The 24,932-nt window shown below is 37.4% G+C and overlaps 5 protein-coding genes across 14 annotated transcripts; 4 read left to right on the forward strand and 1 right to left on the reverse strand.

Moving 5' to 3' along the window:
• The first annotated feature begins 490 nt into the window (after positions 1 to 490).
• On the forward strand, positions 491 to 1,330 carry LOC140778610 (UDP-glycosyltransferase 83A1-like). Its single transcript, XM_073123408.1, has 2 exons — positions 491 to 897; positions 1,249 to 1,330. The coding sequence occupies exons 1-2, from the start codon at positions 491 to 493 to the stop codon at positions 1,328 to 1,330; spliced, it is 489 nt and encodes a 162-aa protein (XP_072979509.1).
• Positions 1,331 to 5,559: 4,229 nt separating this feature from the next.
• LOC140779550 (F-box protein At5g39250) lies at positions 5,560 to 9,082 on the forward strand. Of its 10 annotated transcripts, none has more exons than XM_073124656.1 (3): positions 5,560 to 5,697; positions 6,603 to 6,678; positions 8,108 to 9,082. In XM_073124656.1, the coding sequence occupies exon 3, from the start codon at positions 8,212 to 8,214 to the stop codon at positions 8,962 to 8,964; it is 753 nt and encodes a 250-aa protein (XP_072980757.1). In that variant the 5' UTR covers positions 5,560 to 5,697; positions 6,603 to 6,678; positions 8,108 to 8,211; the 3' UTR covers positions 8,965 to 9,082. The 10 variants fall into 10 exon arrangements, with proteins under 10 accessions (XP_072980757.1, XP_072980758.1, XP_072980761.1 ...); XM_073124657.1 differs by having other exon boundaries at positions 8,111 to 9,082; XM_073124660.1 differs by having other exon boundaries at positions 6,603 to 6,674.
• Positions 9,083 to 11,968: 2,886 nt separating this feature from the next.
• LOC140779930 (beta-glucosidase 6) lies at positions 11,969 to 16,527 on the forward strand. Its single transcript, XM_073125275.1, has 13 exons — positions 11,969 to 12,183; positions 12,716 to 12,782; positions 12,863 to 12,921; positions 13,010 to 13,085; positions 13,313 to 13,384; positions 13,467 to 13,554; positions 13,773 to 14,028; positions 14,291 to 14,406; positions 14,693 to 14,916; positions 15,192 to 15,223; positions 15,612 to 15,714; positions 15,795 to 15,903; positions 16,185 to 16,527. Exons 1-13 carry the CDS (start codon positions 12,046 to 12,048, stop codon positions 16,357 to 16,359), a joined length of 1,515 nt encoding a protein of 504 aa, XP_072981376.1. The 5' UTR covers positions 11,969 to 12,045; the 3' UTR covers positions 16,360 to 16,527.
• Positions 16,528 to 17,114: 587 nt separating this feature from the next.
• On the reverse strand, positions 17,115 to 22,639 carry LOC140778060 (probable mitochondrial-processing peptidase subunit beta, mitochondrial). The gene is made up of 9 exons (XM_073122591.1): positions 21,830 to 22,639; positions 20,835 to 20,999; positions 20,518 to 20,655; positions 20,256 to 20,407; positions 20,041 to 20,149; positions 18,673 to 18,771; positions 17,928 to 17,993; positions 17,722 to 17,829; positions 17,115 to 17,397 (listed from the first exon to the last, which is right to left on the reverse strand). Exons 1-9 carry the CDS (start codon positions 22,487 to 22,489, stop codon positions 17,311 to 17,313), a joined length of 1,584 nt encoding a protein of 527 aa, XP_072978692.1. The 5' UTR covers positions 22,490 to 22,639; the 3' UTR covers positions 17,115 to 17,310.
• Positions 22,640 to 22,771: 132 nt separating this feature from the next.
• On the forward strand, positions 22,772 to 24,528 carry LOC140778061 (small ribosomal subunit protein eS19-like). Its single transcript, XM_073122592.1, has 4 exons — positions 22,772 to 22,929; positions 23,719 to 23,809; positions 23,891 to 24,074; positions 24,213 to 24,528. The coding sequence occupies exons 1-4, from the start codon at positions 22,846 to 22,848 to the stop codon at positions 24,283 to 24,285; spliced, it is 432 nt and encodes a 143-aa protein (XP_072978693.1). The 5' UTR covers positions 22,772 to 22,845; the 3' UTR covers positions 24,286 to 24,528.
• Positions 24,529 to 24,932: the final 404 nt, after the last annotated feature.

The raw sequence follows: 24,932 nt of genomic DNA on the forward strand, positions 1-24,932 counted from the left end.
GAAAGATATTACCGGTTCAGCAGGTAATTTTTTTTAGATATATAATCTTGCACATTATTTTTTAACAATTATATTATTTTAATATTTTATTAAGTAAAAGATATATATATCATTAACTGAGAGTAATGTATATATATATCAAAAATAAGGGTATTAATGTCTTTTATAATTAACTTGATGAAAATTTAATTACATTTCATCTTTTTGATTATTTTTTATTATTTATATATATCTCCCATTAGTTTAAGATTGATTTAAATTAAATTTTAATAAATAGAGATAGAGAATTATATTTAAATTGAAGTTTATCTCTAAATAATCAAATTTAAATTATTTAATATTAAATGATATCTCCTATAATTAAGGCATAATTATATTTAAGAGAAAAATTTTAACAAAAAAAAAAAAAACGTGTAGAACGCTTCTTCTATAGATCGTGTGGTAAGAAGAGCAAGAATGGTAGATTGGTTACAAAGATCGTGTGGCAAGAATGGTAGGTTGGTGTCCTCAACAAAAGGTACTGGCTCATCCTTCTGTTGCCTGCTTCATATCCCACTGTGGTCGGAACTCAACACTAGAAGGGGTCAGAAATGGGGTCCCTTTCCTGTGCTGGCCTTACTTTGCAGACCAGTTCATAAACCAGACCTACATTTGTGATATTTGGAAGATTGGTTTAAAGATGGTCCCCGATGAGACTGGGATAATAAGAGGTGAGCATGTCAGTTCACAGTTGAAAGAGTTGCTCGGAGACGACGAGATTAGGGCGAGGGCGCATATGCTGAAGGAATTGGCAAATAGGAGTGTCCACAGAGGGGGCTCTTCCTACAAGAATCTAAATAGCTTCATTGAATCCATGAAAGCAAACGAGAATCATGTCATAGAAACAGATGAACAAAGGTGTGCCCGATCTCAATGTTAGGAGAAAGTAAGAAAAACTAATTTTGTCAAAGCATGATGTATAGCTTCACATTTCAGAAAGTATACATCGGTGCCAATTCACTGCAGTTGGCTCCATACAAAATTCTAATGGACAGAATTGCGTATCTAGATTTCTGGTGACAAGGGCTCTATTCGAAGGGACATATCATACATCAGCTACAAAAAGTAGCCAAAAGACTAGAATAACATAAACTTGGCAAACACTGATAAATGATGAGAATTGTAGATAATAGAACGTTTATATTAGTCGAGCAGACTAGCTGTGGTGATAAATGCACAGGATACTACCAAACACTTTCCATCTAGCAGGAGTCTCTGCCAGATGAACCAGATTCTGCTGGAGAATATAACAATCACTTACATAAACTTGGCGATCCAATACTTCATGTAAATCGATTTTCTACTAAACATCTTGAGTCACCATAGATCTTAATTTCAGTGACTAAATAATCTGTACACTTGGTCTACAATCTTATTGCGATACCAAGTTAATTTTGATCAAAATTAGGAAATGCTGCAATGAAGGATACAGATTGAATGGCTAAATGCCATGCTTAGATAAAACGACAACCAGACTAGGAGAAGGGTACATAGAACTCCTTAATGCTAACAGGTGATGTCAATAAGTTTATGTGGAACGATAAAAAAAAAATTCAAGGAGAAGAGACAGCATAGTTGAAACACAAAAGATTAGCAACCTTTACCATAATAAGAACAAAAATTGATACGACAAAACTCTATCCATCAACATATAGATATAGATATATCTCTGTTTGTATCTCTGTGTTTTCTTTAGGTTACTAACTGATATATTCTTCAATAGTCTCAAACAAACAAAATCTAGCCTTTCTCCCGATTAAAACAACATAAAATGATCGAAACCCTCAACCATGAATCAAGAATTTACCAGCCTACGAGATGGAGCCAAATAGAGGTAACAAAAGAAGCAGGGCAAGTACTAAAAAAAAAAGAGTACAGGGGAGCTCCGCCACTGGTTTTCGTAGATTTTTGAACAGTGCGAAGGATTCGGTGCCCAGAGCTGAAAGCGAAATTTCGATAAAAATTTGGGGTTTGAGTACAAAATGGCGAAGTCGGCCAAATTTTAGATGAAGGTGGACGATTCCTGAGCACGGCCCCAATGTTAACAGAGCGTTTTCCTCTTGTTCTCTTATCCCATCGTAGAGGAGCAATTAATATTTCCTCCCATGCTCGCACGTCTGAGAGTGAGTGTTCCTAGCCAGTGCCAAGTTATTTAGTGTTAGAAGCTCATATTTTGATTTAAATGGTGTATTATAAATAAATAAAAAAACCTCTCTCTCTCTCTCTCTCTCTCTCTCTCTTATATATCCCACTTATATATTTATCCAACACATGGAACCATCTTAGAAGCTCACAAAAGGGCAAATATAAAATAAATAATCATACATATCATCAAATTGAACTACATACTATTAGCAGGTCACAAACAACAACCATAAATGATAGAAACATGATCATATGCAAGTATGAACAGAAAACACAGAGACACTAGAGCAGTACTAGCTGCTCACACGCTTATGTCATTTAGGTCTGTGAATGTGCAGGGAATATTGTGCAGATGGAACATGTACTGCTTGCATGCATGCATGCATGCAGTACATTCCATTTTGTCCCCACACCTCCCACATGTTGTCATCTCCATGTGATCTCCCATGTGACCCATCTATCTCCCCCATTACCACCTCTCCCCCTCCTCCTCCTCCTCCGCCTCCTCCTCACTGCATCTGCATGCATTGCGCCTTTCGCTGGCTTCTCCCCCATTACTCAGAAACACCTTCACATGGCCTTCCTTTATAGTGCCCCATCAGCCCCGCCACCTTCCCTCCCATCCCAAAATTACCTCACTGCCCTTTTGAGCGACTCTTTTTCGATGGATAATAATTTAGTTTAATGATATTTTGGCCACATGGGGTTATGGCCATGGGCTGCTCACATGCACCAGCATGTGCCACCATTTTGATGGGGTGCTGCTATAATGCTATTAGCTGTCGCATAACCTCTATCACATAAATGAACACTACTGGGGAATAGCTCCCACATGCTCATCGCATGTGCCCCTGAACGGTAGTTATTACAGTTACCCTCCTGGAAATATTTTTGCTATATTGATAATTTTATAAACACATACCAATATATTTGAAGTAAAAATTAATAATCTTAACATCTTGTCTAACTTAGTAAATATATTTTTTTTTTAGAAAAAGGGGGATCTTTAATAGTCAATTTATTTAATTCCTTTGGTAACTTAATAAATATATAACTTAGGGGGCTATATATGTTAATTTTTCTTTCTGGAGGGGTAAAAAGAAAAGTGATAGTTGATGTAATCAAGATGTAATTAATTCTGAAAGAATTGGTGGTATTATTGTGAGAAACTCACAGCTAGAAGCACGTGTGGGCGTCTGGGAGGGGTCCACGAGTCAGTGCTTGTTGGTGTATAACTGGGTGTGAGAGTAGCAGCAGGGCTTTAGAAAAAGTATACAAGTGATGGAGGGGTAATTTGGGAATTGAGGCACATGCTCGGTTGCAGGACCGCAGGCTTTTGCCAGCCGCCTGCTTCTCCTCATGCTATGCTTCGCTCTCTTAACTGTAAACTGTGGCATTATCGCAATTCCTAACAAAACCAAGGCCCTTTCCATACAGAAGCCATTACTTAAGCTCGCTTCACCCCAACTCGTTCCTCTCCCCCCGCTTCCGAAAAAAAAAAAAAAACTCGAAATCGACGCCTCCATTTCCACACCAAGACCCCCTCTCTTTTAACTCACCATGACCTTCTCCTTCAACCGCCCAGTATCGCGCCGCACGCGTCCGAAGACCCCTAGAAGAAGCCATCGGAAGCCTTCGAGGAGTTGCCTCGACGACGAGAGAAGCAAGCGGAGGAGATGGAGGAAGGCAATGGCTGTCGCGGAGAGGCTCGAGGCGCTCAAGCGGTTGATTCCGTCTATGGCAATAGGGAGGGAAGAGGAGATGGAGAAGGGAGAGGCGACGGCGGCGGATCGAATCCTCGAGCACACCGCGGATTACATCCTCCGGCTTAGAACCCAAGTCGAGATCTTGAAGCATTTGGTCCAATTTTATGGGGTTGGAGAAACGGACTTGTAGGGCGATCGCCCTTCTCGATCTTTTATTTTCGATCACATAAAGTTTTTTTATTTTCTCTTCTTTTTTTTCGTGCTTTCTTCAAACCGGAATATCTTTGTATTTTTTTTCTTTTTAATTTCAATTTGAGGATATTTTGAGGGTGGAACGAACCAGACTTCAATGTTGGATATAATCTTGTTGTTATTTTGTATTATTCTACTTGAGAAAAATAAAATAAAAAAGAGAAGAGAAGTTAACTTTGTAGGAGCGAGCTACTGTGATCTTGAGCTTGATTGGTTGTTAACACTTAGTATTAGCTGTGAATACCGATTAGATACGGATCGGATATCGCTCAACTCACATTCAGATTTGTATTTTTAGTCCGGATATAAATTTAAATATGGATATTATACGAATAGCAAAATTTAAAGCCACATACTAACTAAACGGATGTGAATAATTTTAGGATCGATAGATGTTGATAAAATTTTAAACAAAATTTAATATTTTATTTAGACATAATTAACATAAAAATATTAAAAGTTTTACAAAGAAAATAAATTGTTTGTACGTCAAATATATATAAAATTAGAGATTTTAATCAATATAAATAATATATAACGTATCACGATATTAATATTTACTATTTAAATAAGCAAACTAAAAATTGTAAATCATTCAAAAATATATGTGGATAAATGGATATCCGATATCTGAATTTGAAAATTATATCCAACTCGTATCCAAATCGGATAAAAATCTTTTATCCGAATAGGGTTAGATAGCAGCGAGTAAGGTCAAAGTTAATCCGAACTATTTTCACTCCTATCTAGAATTTTTATGTAGTACCGGTCCATTATCCAGTAGAGTTGGCCCCTTTATCCATCTTCTTAAATCTTAATAGTTATGGCGTTGTTTGGTTTGAAATTAAATCCCGAACTTGATTAGTTGGTCTTATTTCTTAGTCTTAATTTTTTTGAAGAGTAAACTTGGTTAGATATTAAAAAAATTAATTACTGAATTAGATGAGGAGTCTCTTAACCGTCGTTCCAGGAGGGACACTTAAAACTCAAAACAAGGCTTATTGGTAAGCTCAGGGACTTTAATTTTATGGATCGACAAAAAAAACACTTTACTAATTATAAGTTAGACACGAGGGCTAGCTAGCCCTCTATCGATTAGAGGTGACTATCGGGTAGGCCGGGCTGGTTCGGGTTAACTGGGCCTCCGCCTGGGCCTCAATTTGCCGTAAGGAAATTCGAACTCACGTGTGCTTGAACTCGTGACGAATAATCGCGGGTATAAAAATAAAATAAAAGAATAACAATTTAGTTTAGTAGGATCCAGACCAGCATGGTACATCCGAGCCGCGGTGCGACCCATTTGTAGCCGTTGATACTGCTCCAGCCGTCAGTGCCTTCACTTGAACAGTCCTGATCGATTCTATATCACCAAACACGAATGACACGGAGAAGCTTTACCCTACTTATTTAATATATCACTCCTCTCCTCCGTGGTACAGACGACTTGACTACTCGCATCCTGTCGTTGCTTCGATCGCTTCGGATCTCTCATCTTATGGTTAAATTCTTGGATTTGGGTTCGCCAGCCGTGCCGATCGATCGATCGATTTGTTCGGTGAGTCCTTCGCTGCTCCGCTAGGACTTTCCTTGATCCATTCTGCTTTTGCTTTTGTTCTATTTCGCAGAGATTTTCGCTAAATCATGCGTTACATTCAAAAGATTTCCATGTATTAGAGAAATCTATGCCCATATATATGCAAGTTTCTGTAAATTTTGTACTTTTGGATTAATTTCTCCTTTTCGTTGTCCTTTATCTCGGTCTGTTAAATTTTCCATTAATTTGTTGACCCGGAAGAAAGGTAATCGGAAAGTTGTGATCTTGTCAGTAATTTGTTAGAGTAATCCATGAATGTTCCTTACAGAATCATGGGATGCGTTTGATGATAAGATTGGACCCACTTACCTTGCGATTTATGTGTATTTGGGTTGGATCTTTTCGGTCCCTAATTGTGTGAATTTGGTTGCCTTGTTTTGCTGTTGGATCATTAATTGAAGCTACTCGCAGTAGCTATGTCGGGTACGATCTGTTTGATATTTGATGATGAAATTGGATGCCTAATTGGTGTTAATTGATTTTGTTAACATTACTTTGTCGTGTAGGTTAACTGCACTTATCTTAAACTTTTAATTACTGTCAACAATCAACATCATGTTACTCATCAGGACTACCTTAGATTTTATTTTCTTCTCTCTGATTTTGCTTTTATTTATCTGTTACTATTTGTTTGATCCACCCAATTTTCGCCGCTGTATGATCCTTGTTTTTAGATGGTTACTCATCTATCTTAAATGTGATTAGCTTTGTCCTATGAATTTTTCCTTTCGTTCTCAAGGGATACTAGCTTGCATTATCTCTTAGAATCATGAAAGAGTCTGTTGTATTCTCGTTTCCTTGCCATTGCTTTTCATAATAGATCCAATGTGATGACATGACAATGATGGCATTTTAATACCTTTCAGATGCAGGTATTATCCATGACCTTTCTAGAACCATTTGACTGGCGCAAAATCGACAAGATTCTCTCTACTGTAGTAAGTAAGAATTCAATAAATCCATATTAACCCTTATCTAAACCTTCTCAATTTTTCACTGTGCTCTAACTGACATATATATTTGGGAAATGGCATGCTGATAATGGTTTATTTGCCTTATATGCACACCCAACATTATGATAGATTCAAATTATGTTAAAGTGAGAACTAAGGAAGGTGTTGCAGCTTTTCCAATGTGCATTCAATGGCTAGAAAGGTGTAAAATCTTTCTCCAATGATTTAACATAAATTTGTAGCCAGCTAATGCTTGCATTGTAAACTCTATTGAGGCAAGCTTGATCCAATCTCTGTTCAAGTTTGGCTTGAACATAATAGAAGCTTAGCACATTTAAATTTAAGCTGAACTTTATTGAAGTTGATAAGGAGCTGTGCTTGAGTCAATGTTGGGCAGCTTGATTAGGAGCATATCCTAACACTAGAAGTGGTAATAGAGTTCTCTTAAGTCGGGGAAAAATAATCAATTACAGTATGTAATTTTTTTTAAGGTTTTCAAAGAGAGTTTTTAAAGTGTTTCGAAGTGTATTTGATGCTTTGGTTCAAATTCGTTAACTCTTGAGCAATTAATAGTTTAATATAACGATAGCCATGCCATAGGCATGGATCGTGCCGACTACCGGCCGGCACAGCACGGCACGTGCCGTAAGAAAAAAAGAGAAAAAGGTAAGGGATACTCACCTTTGCCTTCGCCTTCGTCGTCATCGTCGTTGGAGCTTGCATCAGGTGCCTTAGCCCGAGAGAGAAAGAAAGATCGAGAGAGAGTTAAGTTTTTAACCAATAACCCCCCTCCCCCCTCTCTCTCTCTCTCTCTCTCTCTCTCTCTCTCTCTCTCTCTCGGCCTAGGGCACCCAACGTGAGCTTGGGTAATGGCGAGCAGTGAAACTATTAGGAAGGGTATTGTGCGGCACCGCTCGTGCCACGTGCTAATATGCCATCGGCACGATCATCCATGGTTTAATACTCACATTATGATATTGAGGTTTTGTAAATGAAGTTTTTCAATGGATGTCCTCGGAAGAATTTACCTTCATATGCTCTCTCTATCTCTGGTATTCTTAGTTAATACTTGCATCTGATGATAATTTAGTATATTAATCATTTTTTGTTTTACCATTTGCTTTTGTATGGCTAGGACATTTACCATGTTTCTACTTTTCTGTAAAAGCATCTTGCCTTCTAGTTTAGGTATTGACTGCCAAGATTTTCTACATTTTACATCCTGACCCTCATATCAGGACCATTAAAAATATTGTTAGTTAAATTTCATATTTTAATTTTTTGAGGAAATATATTTATGTGCTTCATGGGGAACCAGACAGTCACACTTTTTTTATTCTGTTCTTCTAATTGTTTCCATATTGTATGTTTCTTTTGAGATGGAGTACAACTAATTGCAATTCTTGTCTTTTTTCCAGCAGAAATACTAACTATGCCACACTTCCACCATTCTCCTGAGGGCTTCGTAAACATCTAAATTGGCTCCGTCTTTTCAAGCTCAGCTATTTCTTGACAGGACAGCATGTCTAAATGGTTGTATGGGGAAATTTTGAAGGCTGTCTTTCCTCTTTTGGATGGTGAAGACCTCGTTTCTTGTATGCTGGTATGTCATCAGTGGAGGGATATCGCGAAGGATGACTTCTTTTGGAAATGCATCTGTTCAAGGAGATGGCCAGCAATTTGCAAACAACCCCCTCCAAACGTCAGCTACCACAATCTTTTCGTGACATTCTCTAAACCCCATCGCTCCAAGGTCTTTCTCCCACCAAGGTTATCCTTTAAAGATTTGGTCTTCTACATTGACATGTGGTCCGAAGAGAAGTTGATTTTCTCTGAAGCTGTCTCAGGTGTGGTGCTCCGAGCAGGCATGAAGAACCCACCACCTGGCATGTCGGACATCCTCAAGGCCCATCTTGATGGCCCTGATTGCAAGATGATAATGCAAGTCGAACCGAGGCTCACCAATATCTCAGGGCGGACAGTTAGTGTCTCGGTTATTGTGAATCGCAAGGACACTAACAAGATGGCACAAATCATGAATAGGTCCCTCTTTGATTACGTTGACAGTACTGCAGCCAGGGCACTGGCTTATGAATATCTCAGCTTCTCACCCCACCATCCATTCATATCTGACATCAGAGCTTGGGCTTCCTTGCTATTTTTGGCTAAAGGTGAAAATGCCATCGAAGTGTTTGCCCTTGAGATAGATTTCTGTGATGCGGCACGTTCTGAAAATGAGGTCCTGTGGCTCTTAGACATGCTCGATTGGAATTAAGAGCATTGCTGTCTGTTTCCTGTGAATATGTTGACATAAATTGGATTACTAAACTTCTGTTAAAGATCATTTCTGTTAATTATTGCTCTACTGGAAACGTCCATAAAATATTGGGCTCTGGCATGTTCTCCTATGCTAATCTCCTTAAAAATCTTCCAACTTAGGTGCTCTAGCTGAGTGACACGCCATTAATGTGCTTCTCTTTTGATTGTTGTGGTTAACTTGTTATTTGTACTTGCTATATTTGTTGCAACAAGTTCTCCGGATCAATCTTGTTTTTAAAACGACCAGATTCTAATCCGTATCTGAATCATGTTGGATCTCGAATTCAAGTCCATCCACAAATAATTGGTACAGATTCGATTGGCTTGTTATTGAAGTGATATGTTCATTGGATTTCTTCTGATATTCCTAGTTAATGAAAGCAGCATAATCCTTTTGTGTATCAGAACGAGGTGATTAGCATCTAATCTTTATGCCAATGTCATTGCCCGAGCCTTGTACACTAACACACGCTTTTTCTACCCACCCCAAAGTAAGGTCCCAATTGCATGATGCCGACCCACAAGGCTCCAACGATCAAAACTTTCAATCGAAAGATTTGGAAGAAAGACAGGCGTATAAGCTTAACGATAAAAGCTTTGGAAGTTTCCTACCAGGTAGACTTTCAAACCTGTTTGCCAATTTTTTTTTGTTCTTTTGTTGAGAAAAGCTCTGTTTCATTACTAAATATCTAGTGCCTACAGTCACCAAAGTATAGCAGTAATCAAAGTATTTCAAATGAGCGATGATTCCATACTAACCAATTAGTTATTTAAAATAATTTTTATCTGTATATAAGACATTTTATATCAGTGACTAGATTAATTGATAAAAAAATTAGAATTTAACTATTTTCTTATTGCTTATCCTTATAACCGTTTTCTTAATAATATAAGTGTCAATTTTTATTAATTTATTATTTTTTTTATCTTTTATTAAAAATATATAGGTAACTAATTTATCTTTATAATTTAGACACAGGTACTTTTAGTTCATATGACTGGTATTTATGATTAATTTTATTTAGTATTATTTAATCTTAACCATTCAATTAGGAGAGAAAAATTAATAACTATTTGCATTACAAAAACCCCAGCACACATCCAAAAACTATAAACCTATTGAGGTTTACTATCAACTTACTAACATCTACACCACCAAAAGAAAAAAAAAAAAAAAAAGACCCAACAATCTAACTGTTTAACCACCACAACCCAGTAAAAGTTTGAGATACAACCACAACTGAGACAACGAAAACAAAAGTCTCAGCATCAACGACAGCAACACCAAAATCAATCATCAACCAGCACTATTATGTCCTTCCCTATATAATATATTTGAGTCTTGGCTCTTCTTTGGATTTCTTCTCCCTCTGAGCTTGCCCAAGATATAAAAATATTGTTAATACGACGTCCAAACACTTCAAAATAAGCCAGTTGGCAATAAATCCAACCTCAGATCATGGCAGAATTAATTTTGTATTTGAATCATAGATTTGAAGTTATCCAAACTAGCCATACTATTATTACCTACCATACTTATGCATGGCTGAAAGTAATCAACCAATGCAGAGAGCCCACCAAGTCAAGTGTGACATCTGAGAGACTCTAATTTTTCTTATAAAGTATGATGGTTATTTCTAAAAGGTTGATTAGGCACGTTAAGTATGATGGTTATTTCTAAAAGGTTGATTAGGCACGTTACCTCTGGAAGTACTTCTTCTTAACATCCCATTCATTTTGGAAGTATTAGGAACTTTCCTGCAATGATCGGAAATGTTGGTACTATTAGTCGTCACAAGACTATCTAGGTAGCCTTAGACGTTAGACCAGTGAGTCAGTACTCTTAGTAAACAGGTCCTAATGAGCAAAAGTTTTACTAAATATTAACACTTTAATGTCAACAGTTATGAACTCCATTGAGCTACAGTGTTAACCTGGTACTTATTTGTCGACATCGAATCACTATTAGTGGTCTTTTTCTTTTGGCAACTGCATGGAAAGATTGGTTTGGATGACTTGCTTTGCGTGTTTAATATCTTGCATTCTTAGGCGGATATTGCAATACTTTATTATAAGGCTTTTTATTTATTTATTTCCATCTAATACTAAATCATCTGTAGTCATTAATTTCTTGACGTTATTGTATTAGCCAGCCTATTAAGTTGGGTATAGACTTATTTATTTATTACCCGTAGGCTTTTAAAAGTCATACCCTGTCCTACATTGGGACTTGTGCATTCGAAGATAAATGGCCACTGGGCAAGGAGACTTGGGCATTAAATTCACCCAAAAGGTTAATATTCTCACGAAGTTCATGAAACAGATCCCAAAGCCACATCTTCTGGTACACATTAGTAAATAAATAAGAAACCATAGACATGCATGCATACACCTTCGCCTGGCTTACGAGAGGAAATTACTCTGTGTCTTCTAAAAACTCTTCCATCTTTATCTTTGCCTAGTAGTAGTGGTAGTAGTAAGTAGTAGTAGCGGATGAGCCCATGTATGGATATAATGTCGTGATAAAACTTTATTTGGTGGATGTCAAGTCATGGTTATGCTAAATCTCCATGTGAGTTTGTGGGTCACCAGATCAGGAACTGATAATGAAATTGGAAGCAATTAATGGCATAAAAAAGATCAAGATATATGTGGACCAGGTGAGGCGAAATGCTAATGTATGTTAATCACCAAAATCCAAGAATAAACAATAAATAATTGAATTAAAAGTTCAATGTTTTTCTCTTTTTTTTTGCTGAGATACATGGGGAAATGAACAATTAATGGTCCACCAAGGTTGTCGCTTTTAGGCAATCCCTTCACACTTGGGTCTTCTTCCAACCAAATCACATTTCCCACTTCTATTGGATCAAACTTTAGCTTTAGTGCCCAATGGTGGCTCCACCAATTTAATGCTCATCTCTCCATCTATATATACTTGCTTCGTAGGAGTAGTGAAGTCTTACCCAACTTCCTTCTTTTCTTTCTTTGATATATATAATATTTATCCCAAGCATAGAAAACTCGTTAGAGGGTAATGGCGTTCAGAAGTTGTCTCCTTGCTTTACTCTTGGTTGTGTTTGCGACACAGAGATGCATAGCAGAGAGCCCAGGGCTAAGCAGGAGGAGTTTCCCAAATGGGTTTGTCTTTGGAACAGCCTCTTCCTCTTACCAGGTGGGTCTTCTTGAGTTTGGAACAATTCTTTTTATCTTCTTCTTGTTTCCTTTCCATCTTCTTCAAAATGTGATGAATCTAATGGAATTTTATTAGCCCTTTTTTTTTTTTATCTTCCTGCCCTTCCAATCCAGCACAAACGTTATTCCGCAGTGAGGAGATTTATAAACGAGTTATCTTATACAAATGAGAGTACCACATAAAATCCCCATGAAATTAGAGGAGTTCTAAATACCAGGGAGATGGAAGGGGAGAGTAAAAGAATTAAGAGAAATAAGGATAAATGGAATAAAAAAGAACAAAACCATTCTGTCATTTGATCACATTCCTTCTGAAATGGTGGAAGAGAAAGTTCACGTGTGCTGTCTTCACTAAGCAAAGAATCCTTCTCCCAACGATGCTAGGGGCATTCCGGTAATTTCGGATATTTGTAGACCCATTCACAAGGAAATAGTTACAAATATTTCATCATATTAATCATTTTCTTGATCATATCTAATTTATCATTATTATCATATATTTTTTAATCCAGTATGAGGGAGCTGTGAAGGAGGGTGGAAGAGGAGCAACTGTTTGGGATAAATTTTCTCATACCTTTGGTAAGATAAGCTTCTGATTAATTGCATCAACTAAAATATTTATCAACTTTCTAAGTGGTAATTCATCTTCTCTTGGGCAGGTAAAGTGATAGATTTCAGCAATGGTGATGTTGCTGTTGATCAATACCATCGATTCGAGGTGAATTTACCTTTTTGCCCTTCAGAAAAATTGTTATTTGTTCTATATTTCTCTGATTTTGTTTCGGTCACTGAAATGGATATTTTAGGAAGATATACAACTTATGGCAGACATGGGAATGGATGCATATAGATTCTCAATTGCATGGTCCCGGATTTTTCCAAGTATGAATACACGCACTTTTCTTTCTCTCCATTAATGGTCAATGTTTTGCCTATGGATAGAAAATATGGTTATATGTATATGATTGTGTAACATAAACATATGAAGAGAAATATTAGAATTGAGGGATTGGAAGAAGAAAGAAAGAAAGAAAAAGGCAAGAACAAAAGAGATTACAAGCTTGATTTAGTTTATTCATTACCTTTTTTTCTCCTCACTTTTTGTTTAGATGGCACCGGCGAAGTTAATCAGGCTGGAATCGACCACTACAATAGATTAATTAATGCACTGCTAGCCAAAGGTGAGCAAATTCAATCCTTTTATGAAGTTGCTACTAAGAACTTAGACTTATTTACCAAGTGGCATCATGTGAGAATTTGCAGGGATTGAGCCGTATGTGACCCTTTATCACTGGGATCTTCCCCAAGTGTTGCAAGACAAGTACGAAGGATGGATAGATAGGCAAATCATGTAAGGCTCTTCTTTTCTTGATCCTTGTTCTTATTCTTATTTCCTGACAATTGGCTACGAGGACAATTATTATGAATAGGGATGTTACTTATCAACTTGTAGCATCATGGCATCATCAAAATGGACTAGTAATGCCTATTTTAACTCCACCACTAATTAGACCTCTCCTTCAATATCATATCATAATGAGAACAAAAATCATGTTTGATCATTTGCAGAAAGGACTATACCAACTATGCCGAGGCATGTTTTAAGGCATTTGGAGACAGAGTGAAGAACTGGATAACATTCAATGAGCCACACACATTTGCAATCCAAGGGTATGATGTTGGACTTCAAGCCCCGGGTCGCTGCTCTATCCTCCTCCGCCTGTTCTGCAGAGCAGGATCTTCAGCTACCGAACCATATATCGTTGCACACAATGTTCTTTTAGCTCATGCTACTGTTGCAGATATATATCGACGATATTATAAAGTAGGTTTAGCTTATCACTTGCTCCTAGTTGTTTATTCTAGTAATGATTAGTACATAGTCATATCTTAATCTGAACTTGAGATGTGGTTATAAACAACTATACGTATAGGATATATATTGTATGCTTTAGTAAATGAATGAAAGTTCATGCAAGTCACACACACTCATTGACTTATACGACTTGTGTTTCCATGAATCTTTAAATAGTAATTCCATCTATTTCACACATTAATCTGTTCCCAAACTTGGTGGTAAAATGCAGCCAACACAGCATGGATCAGTTGGAATAGCATTTGATGTTATGTGGTTTGAGCCCATGTCAAATAAACCTGAAGACATTGCTGCAACACAAAGAGCACAAGATTTCCAGTTTGGATGGTGAGCCTAGCTATACGATCATTCGACTTGTTCGTAGTTCTCCAGTTTGTTATTGTCCCTACATTGACATCCCTCATTTCTTTCATAACATATATGATATATATTGTTTTCGGTTCCTGGTCATGATCTGATTAATTAAAAGTATGCCCCTCTAAAATACCTTGCATCCTTGAGAGGATTTCCTTATGTCGCATTTGTTACCTCATGTAAAGCTTTCTTTAAAGCATAATATTTAGCCAAAGATCGTAAGAATTACTGATGCCCTGATATTTAATGAATGTGATAGGTTTATGGATCCCTTATTTTTTGGGGATTATCCAGATACAATGAGGACAAGAGTTGGAGCTAGGCTGCCAAAGTTTTCAACAGATGAGGCTGCTCTTGTCAAGGGATCCTTGGATTTTGTGGGCATTAATCATTACACCACATATTATGCGAAGAACAACTCAACTGGCATAATTGGCTTCCTATTCAATGATACATTGGCAGATTCTGGTGCCATCACTCTACGTAAGTCTGTCGTCTACTAACTGAAAGATCAATGCTAGCTTGGCAATCTTCTGACCCATGTGGTCTGTGTCAACTTGCACCGAGTCCAGAGTCCCTTTCCAGCACAAAGCTATCTCTTCAGGACCACTTCTACACTAAGCACACAGTTGTCATTTTATTCTTTCCAAAAGATAGAACAATATGTTTCTCATTAATTACTATAGTTGAGTTTATTTTTTTGCTTTTGCTGTCTTGTTCTCACTGTTAAACTAGTACTCTCTATTTTCATTTTTCAGCCTTCAAGGACGGAAAAGCAATTGGAGATAAGGTACAATAATGGAAAATTGAAGTGGTATTCGTTTCTTCTACACATGAGATCTACGAATTTTAAAGATCAACACATCATTTGTTACATTTATGTTCTACTAGAGGGTTATTGGTTCTTCAACACGCAGGGGATTTTATTCATATACATCGCGATAGTTACTATCACATATAGTCAATCAGCAATACTCTAAGAAAACAAAAATGCTAGGTTGATCTTGATTTAGTAGACAAAAGATGCTAATTAGATAAGTAGCTACTTTACTTTTAAGGGCAATCTGATATTATCTTCATCTCAGCTGGTGTGAAAATGAATAGTGGATTATAATATGCTTCAGCATTCTATCCGTTGTGCTCTTTTTTCAGTTCTAAGGATCATTTTTGGAACGCAGGCTTCTTCAATTTGGTTATATATTGTCCCTCAAGGAATGAGGAGCCTTATGAACTACATCAAACAGAAGTACGGTAACCCACTGGTTATCATCACAGAAAATGGCAAGTATCTTTCTCATTTACATGCTTATGTACATGCTGTATTTAAGTCAGAACTCACCAAGTTTATTATTCATTTACAGGAATGGATGATCCAAACAACCCTTTCATTTCCACCAAGCACGCTTTGAAGGATGAGAAAAGGATCACTTATCATAATGGTTATCTTACAAGCCTATCTGCCGCTATCAGGTCCTCTTTATGCAAAATCTGGAATTGGTTAATTAAGAAAGAAGGAAAGATGCATTCAATTATGTGTTCCATCATTTAATTTAGTAGGTCATTCTCGTATGTAGATTATATACTTCATGCCTTGCTTTGTGTGGAAAAAGAACACAGTAAACTTGTGACAATTAACAAAATCATGGTCAAATGGATGGAGTATATATAGATCTATCCATTTCTGAAATTCTACTGCTCAGTGTTCTTTTTTTTTTTTTAAAATAGAATTTCTTTTTGTTTTTGTTATGCAGGGAAGATGGTTGTGATGTGAGGGGATATTTTGTGTGGTCTCTTCTGGATAACTGGGAATGGGCTGCAGGATACACTTCAAGGTTTGGGTTATACTTTGTAGATTACAAAGATAACCTCAAGAGATATCCAAAGAACTCTGTCCAGTGGTTCAAGAACCTCTTGACCTCTGCCTGAACTGCTGCTAGATAGATCCTCCAACAAGCTCTACTCAGTCTCTGTGGTATCCATACACGAGGAAATAGGAAAAATTAAAGATTGTAAATTTCCCATAAGCTTGTCTCATTATATTTACTATCATTGGGTTCAATAAAAGGTAATTCACTTCTACAAGACAAGACCCGATCATTGACAAAACTGATACATGGCATTTCTACGTAGCCATTAGGAAGCTATCCTGGATGTGTAACTTTAAATCAGTTTAGGCAGCACCAGATTAATTTAGTATGCAAATAATAGTTTATCTCAAAACAAACTAGTTTAGGATAAACCTATTTAAACATAATTTTCTCTCTCATCTCCTCTTCCATCTAATTTGATAACTATTTTATCCTTAAAAATGGATTACTGTAATTAATTATTATTTTAATTCATTTTCTTGCTCTCTCTTCTCTCTCCATCCATCCGTGTTTTAATCATTTGGATAATTAAATCGTTTGATAAAATCTCTTTAATTTATTACTTTTTTTTTAATGTCAAGAGTAATTATGACACCACTAAATTGATTTACAACTAAATATTTTTTGCTCTAACTCGATTTCCTACCTTCTTCAAATTTGAAAAATTAAGTAGAATTAACCAAATTTGGAGGAACCAGAATTATACCACACCCAGACGACTTACTGAGAGTTATTTAATTTTAATCTTTGTTATCCAAAATCACTACAGATGAATCGTGTGACCACAAAGGAAGTACATAGTTGGCATGCATAAGTAGCCGAGTCCGTCGATGCATATTACTGACAGAGATTGGAATTTTACATACAAAATAATATTAGAAAAGTGAAACCCAAAACTTTACTCGAGTCCTAGAGACTGTTGGTGCGCGTGTGCGACCATCACTGGACTGACTCACATCCAGAATTCTTTGAGAGAAAAGAGAGTAAACAAAAGAACATAACTGTTGATCTAATAGCGAAGCATGTAGGTGCGGCGCCTGAACCAGTTGTAGTCGGGAAGGCTCTGAATTGGGCCCACTGCAGCAATTGCAACATCCTACAGGGGCAGAATAAAACAGAAGAAAGAAATAAATGAGGTGGAGCTTAGACGACCAAGATTAGATGGCCTACCAATGCGAATAAACAAATACATAAGGTGGCGTTCGGATGTAATTTATCTTCTAAACCTAAATAAGGTAACTTACACTGGTTTAAAAAAAAATAGTGTTTGGTGGTGCCATGATTACATATGATGAGATATGAAAAAGAGAAGAGAGTAAGGAAGAGAATGATTGAAATATTAGTTGACTAAGATGATTCTTGTAATTGGTAACTTACTTCTGCAGCACATCATTATGGTAGCGTTAAAAGTTAAACTTACTTGGTCAAATATGAAGCGGTTTGCAACACGCTTTACAGTGCTTGCATCAACTGCATCAATCCTTGCAAAAAGCTCAGGAACTGGGATTCTTCGACCATAGGTAAGTAGCTGCAAGCTCAGAAAAGATTTGAGTTGAATTTCTCTGAAGCTAGATAGAGATCCTAAGCAATTAAATGAACATAAATATCCTTGTATGAAATGCTAACCTGACGACCAATATCCTCAGCAACAGGACTGGTACCGTCCATGTGAAGTTGGAGAGAAGATTTCAGCTGAAAACATTTAGTTCAACAGTACGTAATTAAACAAACTAGAAGAATAATGAAGACAGATTGCAGCAAAAAGTGATGACACTCTTCATGGTATTTGTGTACCCTTATTGAATGGAATAAAATAACATGATTATTGAGCATTTAAAATAAAAATAACCAATAGTGAATTGGTGTAGTAACAGTGAGCAGATCAGAAAGCATGCAATAAATTGTGTTGCCAGCTCCAGATAAGACAAATCAAAATTGCTAGCAGCTTGTGCAAAATTGGCAGCAAATACTAATTTGCAGAAAATGAACAATATTACTTGTAATGTATGCAAAACCATGCAAATATGTAATAATTATTAGAATATAAACAATATTTCTTGACTTTCTGTGCAGTTGCAAAAGAAAATAACGAGGATCTTGGTTGTTTTTGTAATACATCTGATATCTTATTGAAATCATGGCAATATGATAAGTGACTGCAGAATATAACCCTACAAGAAATCAGAGATCCAATTTCCAGAGGATAAAATACCCACAAAATGCAGATTTCTAACATAGGAAAGACAGTATTGTCCTTGCATTTAATTTGCCCATAAAACAGGATCAGATCATAAATACCTCTGAAATAAGATTAGGCATTCGCACATGAAGGATATCAGTATAAGCATAAAACAAGCAATCAAGGAAGTACCTGATTACGAGCACGAGTAACATCATCTTCTGTCACACGGTAGGACAACTTGCTTATCTCATACATAATAGCATAAGCCAAATCATCCAAGCAATCAGGCTGTTTACCAAAAAGAGAGAATGTCAATGGCATCAAAATGCATCTTAGAAAATATATACAAAAGCACATAACTACTTAGAAATTATAAAAAATCTACCCAAAAGAAAATATCAGGTAAATGAATACAAGGAGGATATGACATTATAAAAAATCTACCCAAAAGAATTATCAAGTAGATGAATTTAAGATATGAGTACTTCAAACAACATAAAAATTCCACCGAGGGAAACATGCAAATGTGCTGATGAATGGGAGATATGGGACACCAAACATGCAACAAATTGTTGACTCAAGCATGCACCAATGAATCACATACTATTGAATTGGAGCACCTAACATTTAACAAACATGCTTGCTTAAACTTACGTGGGTCATGTCAAATCAAATTTTATATCAGAGAAAAATCAGAAAGTATTCACAGAACCAATTACCAACAAAAGCAGGCATTAATCTTAGCCAACTCAAAACTTTTATGACATCAAGGACCTAAAGATTATTTAGCATTCAAAATCAGCCATGTACCGGCATCTGGGCATGAAAACGTAGCACTGCCCATGGGAATAGACAAGTATGTATTGGATACTGGATAGATGGAGCTCATCCCACTCAGCACACTCTTATATAGCAGATAACAGAGATAAGCAAATAAATAATGATCTGAAAATAAAGCATCAGACCTAGTTCATTCAGTGCTAATTAAGACATCAAATACAAATTTTGTATTAGAAACTGATATCAAATACCTACAAGAAAATGTTCCAACAGGGAATGCATTATTTTATGCCTTCATCATATCAATCACATTAAAAAGGAATATGATATTATGAATGTCATTTATGGAAAGGCTTGAAGATGATGACATCCATTTGGTAATTGTTTTTGTCATATGTAGGATTTTCTTGTAAGATGCAATGGGATTCTTCCTTGATAATCAAATTGACTAAATAAGAGCAGAATTCTGGATTTCCTCACCAAGGTTGAAAGGACAATGCTGCAGATAGGACTTTTCAATTAGATCAATATTTGCTTTAAAATGGGATGCAACCATAAGTTTTTGATACTAATATGATCCTTTACCAGGTGCTAGTTTCATATTTCACCTTAATTTAACTGTTTATTAGTAGTATGAATTTTTGCATGTCAATCAATTAGTGGTTCAGCAAAACATAGAAGAGCATGTGATCAACAACACAGTCATCTTGAAGCTATGGAAGTCACAGAAAATAAAAAATCCAAAGTAGACTTTCTCCAAAACCAGGTATAACTAACCTTAGCCACTGCATAAACACCAAATAGCCCAATATCTTTGTAGTTAGTATTGAAAGCCATCATGCTCTCAGCTATATCATTAATTGCAATCCTTTGTACAAGCTCCGAACTGTACATGGAAGCAGGACATCATAATGAGGCACAAGAAGAACAAAAGGTGACAAGCAAAAAACACAGAGACATAATAAAATGGAAAGAAGAATGTCAAAACCCACCCCATGTGCTTTCCTCCACCAGCACCTTTGTTCCATGATCCTAGCAAAGTTTGCATAACCATCAACGCAATGGAATCAGGATCTGTCCAGGATGCTCCACTGAAAGCAACAGCAAATTGTGCAAGTGGTATATCATCATCTATAATTCGAACCTGTAGTTATACTTGATAGTGAGCCAGTATGTACAAATAATCTCAAAAGGATATTATATTTACGGCAGAGAAATAAATATCTGTAATAGATTGAAATAGACAATCCACACCTCAGAACCAGTAAAAGCAGCTGGTTCATTTGCAACTAACTGAATTGCCGTGGTAGGATCATCTGAGAGGTTAGTGAATAACTTCTTCACCTGTTCAACTATATCTTCATGCTTGACAGCACCCCCAGCAGATATAACCTGAAACAAATGGAAATGGCAGGTGTTCAAGTAGAAACAGAATGAGTACTATCTATCTACAAAATTATTTTCAAAAATCAAAATACTAGCTAGCCTTATCAATTGAATGGAAGAAATTCATAAATGATTGTAGAGATGATGAAATTCGTAATTGTCTCTACCCGACTGAGTAGGCTTACCATTCTAGGGGCCGTATAATGAGTTGAAATGTAGTTCTTAAGATCCTCTTTTGTGATTCTTTTGATGTTCTGAGCAGGTCCCAGGATAGTCCTGCCCAATGGAGTATACTGGAATGCAGTAGCATGCAAATGGTCAAAGATAACTTCTTCAGTTTGTCCCTCAACCTACATAACAAAAGAAAAAAAATTACTGTTACCTGATAGAGCAACTAATCCATCAATGTACCAGTAATAGCTCAACAAATAAGAGAATAGAACACCTAATCGTATTGGGCCAAAGTCAATGGAAACAAATGACAATATAAACGGTTTTCTGAAGCACATATATTTGTTATTTGCCAGATATTTCATTGTGATAAAAGACATTGCAGTATAGAAAAAGTAAAGATAGGGTTGGAAGAAACTGTGAAGAGATCCAAGCAAAGAATCTGCACAGTGAAGAAGTAAAACATATAGGCTGACATAAACTACTGCAAATGGGAAAAGCATTAATGACGGATCAGATTTACATATTGAGCAAATACCTTTCAGTTTAATAACAAAAGTAAATGTAACACATTTAAGCTTTTGAATCCATACGCATCACTTGTATTCTATACTTCAACTGAAGAATACTTACTACATTTAGGGGTCTTCAATTCCTCATATTGCTCTTCTCGCTGTTTCATTTTGTCTTTTGGTTGCTCAGGCTATATATATCTGGAAATTCAACCGTTCTTTCTGATGAAATTATGGCAAACTCTTCACTATTTCTGACACTCTTCTTGATACCTATAACAATACTTCTTTTTCCACTTGGACTTCTTGATCATTATTCTTGTCTTATGTCAATCTCCTAATTCTTTTATCCAATTCCAATGCAAGCAACACAAGCAATCCAACTAACCAATTCATTCCAAAAGATGACAATTTTTAAGCCAAGTTAATAAGGTAAAGAATTTTGCCTAGATCTAACAGCTGGAAATGATTAGTGATGGGAAAGAAGAAGCAATAACCTCCTCCATCTCCCTTAGGATAACCCCACGCTCCCGTTCGATCCTCCCCTCATCAAAACTCGAATTCTGCAGTATATCCGCAAGAATCTCAAGCGCCTTCCCCACATCCTTCTCCATCACTTTTGCATAGTAAGTCGTCTGCTCCCGTGAGGTGTAAGCATTCAAATGCCCGCCCATGTTCTCGATCTCCTCTTCCAATTGCCTCACGGTCCGGTTCGCAGTCCCCTTAAAGATCATGTGCTCCAGGAAATGCGCGGTGCCATTCGTCTCCTCGGTCTCGAATCGGCTTCCCGCGTCGATCCAGACGCCGACGGTGGCGGTGGCGCTGGCGAGGGTGGACTCCGTGGCGACGCGGAGGCCGTTAGGGAGGGTGGTAACGCGGGTCTCAGGGGCGGAGAGGATTCCGGTGTGGTCAGCAAGGGTTGGGATTGGGGAAGCGTATCGGAGGAACTGGGGGTCGGGGTCGTCGAGGCGCTTGAGCTTCGTCTTGACGGCGTCAGCGAGGCGATCATAAATGAGCACTGGTGGACGTCCGGCGAGGTCACCGGAATCGGCGGGAGCGACAGTGGCTGGTGAGGTGGAGCTCGATCGGTAGGGGAGGAGATAGGGAGAGCGGTTACGGGAACGGCGGAGGAGGGTGAGGAGGTTGCGGATCGCCATTGGAGGCAGGGTTGAGGAGTGGAGAGGAGAGAATTAAGGTTAGGGTTAGTGTTTGGTGGATTTGGAGGAAGAGAGACGAGGAACGAACGGGGAGGCGGGATAAAGAGAAAGGAGAAAGGTATTAAGTCGACGGAGAGGTAAGCCTGGAATGCGCCGGGTGCGCAGTGCGCCACGTAGGAGTAGATGAGGTGTTGTCATTATTGAGTTTGGGTCGAATCGGATGGGATTTGGTTAAATCAAGTCCATTAATAGTTCAGCTCATTCGGATTCATATATATAAATAATACTCTTCTTCGGCTATCGACACTTCTCTGTGAAACCCTAGATTAGATTGGCATCTTCTTTAGGTATCGGCCATGGAGGCGGCGAGAACCGTGAAAGATGTCTCGCCTCAAGAGTTCGTGAAGGCGTACTCCACGCACCTCAAGCGATCCGGCAAGGTTCGATCCCTCTCCTCGGTCCTACATTTCCAATCTTCTACGTTTCCTCCTATTTTTCTCGATATTTCTTCGTTTTTCCCTTCAAAATGCCATCTTTTTTTATTTAGCATCCATCTTTTTCTGTAGGCTTTCCGCGATCTTAGATTACTGTTGGTTAGAATCTGTGACATCTGTATGATTAGATGCTCCACTCTATTTTCCTGATTCTCTTTTGATCTGAAGTGCTATTTGCTATCTTAGCTCTGGTCGAGGAATGATTATTAGTCCATTAGTTTTGCATAGAAAGTTTGGACCCGTGGTTAGTAAAAAAGAAGGGCCAACCTGGGATGAAGAATCCCTTCATTCTAAGTTGCTTGGTTTTCACTGAAAGATGCAGATTGGTGTTAACCTATTTTAAGCTGCAAGGGAAGCTAATTATAATGACTGATATAAGCCCTTTGACGTGCGCATATATTCATGCATGCCAAGTACTCGTTGGGAGGTGAGGTTCTTCTCACCAATGAAGTGTATCTTTTCTTTATAGAAGAATAATCTTGAGTAGTGCTGGTTGTGTCAAAAAATTTAGAAGTATTTCTCTCATTGGTATGAGATAAAATAATCTTTGTTAAGCTATATCTTCTAGTGACATCTGCTCCTGCAAAGGCATTTTTACCTAGTCTATTATCTATTCAAGAAAAGCAAATGAAGTAGTTGGATAAAGCAGCATTAACTTACACCTTACATTGTTCACCACCTTCATCTCATTTTTAATTGCCAAACTTGACTAATGTGCTAATCTGGTTTTAATAGGTGGAACTTCCTCACTGGGTTGATATTGTGAAAACTGGGCGGTTCAAGGAGCTCGCTCCTTATGATCCTGATTGGTATTACATCCGAGCTGGTAATAATTCTTCACTTACTTCCATTAGAGACACCCTTGGACTTGTTAAACATGAAGTTTGTCAATTTGTTTCATGTGCAGCTTCCATGGCGAGAAAGATCTATCTGAGAAATGGTATTGGTGTTGGTGGTTTCCAGAAAATTTATGGAGGGCGTAAGAGGAATGGATCCCGTCCACCACATTTCTGCAAAAGCAGTGGTGCGGTAGCTCGGCACATCCTGCAACAGTTGCATAAGATGAACATTATTGATATTGATACTAAAGGGTGAGTGCTCAAGTTTTTTTTCGTGTAAAGAATGAGGTCTTCTCATGTTTTCATAACAGCATGATTTAACCATTCCAGACTTGTTTTCTTTGTAATCATATGCTGTCGATCAATGCAATTTGTTTTGTTTTCTTTCAGTGGGAGGATGATAACTTCTCAGGGACGGCGTGATCTGGATCAAGTAGCAGGACGGATTGTCGTAGTGTCTTGAGTTGGTGCCAGGAGTTGTGGTTGCACTAATCTTTGAAAAAAATTATGTTGGCCATGGTGGTCTTCGATAGATCCTTCTCTTAGTTGTTGGGGTTAACATAAGTGATTACCTTCCGAAGAACTTACTGTATTCCTTTAATTTTGCACTGAATTTTAGTTTTGATAGAAATGAGGTTTAAATGGATGCTTCTTGAACCTTTTGAGTTTATGAATGAATATTAGTGGAGAGCTTCTTTTTCGTACAGCATACAGTTTTGTGATTTGTGCCTAAAATTTTGCTTGTACCTATATTATGATTATATCTATTTAATGCTAGAGCTGGGATGATACTAGATTTGGAGTTAGTGTAGACTGGAGAAGTGTATAGAGTCAAGCTGCCTGCGTTTTATTCTGCAACACCAGAAATGCCACTGCCCCTATAATGTGCACAACTTTGTTGATGCTGGCTCCTGTCAAAAGAACAAATATAAAAGATAGTAGTTTTTCTTACAGAGTCAACTAGCACCAAAAGATGCACTTATTATTTTTCACAATCTGACATCCTACCATTTGTGTGGTGAATTCTTCAACTTGCAAATTTTGATTCTGAGTGATATGCAACATATTATTCTATATAAGCTAAACAATTCCCGATAGACACTACTAATG

Source organism: Typha angustifolia, chromosome 15 (genome assembly GCF_048772165.1).
Source record: "Typha angustifolia cultivar Huaian chromosome 15, ASM4877216v1, whole genome shotgun sequence".
NCBI lineage: Eukaryota > Viridiplantae > Streptophyta > Magnoliopsida > Poales > Typhaceae > Typha > Typha angustifolia.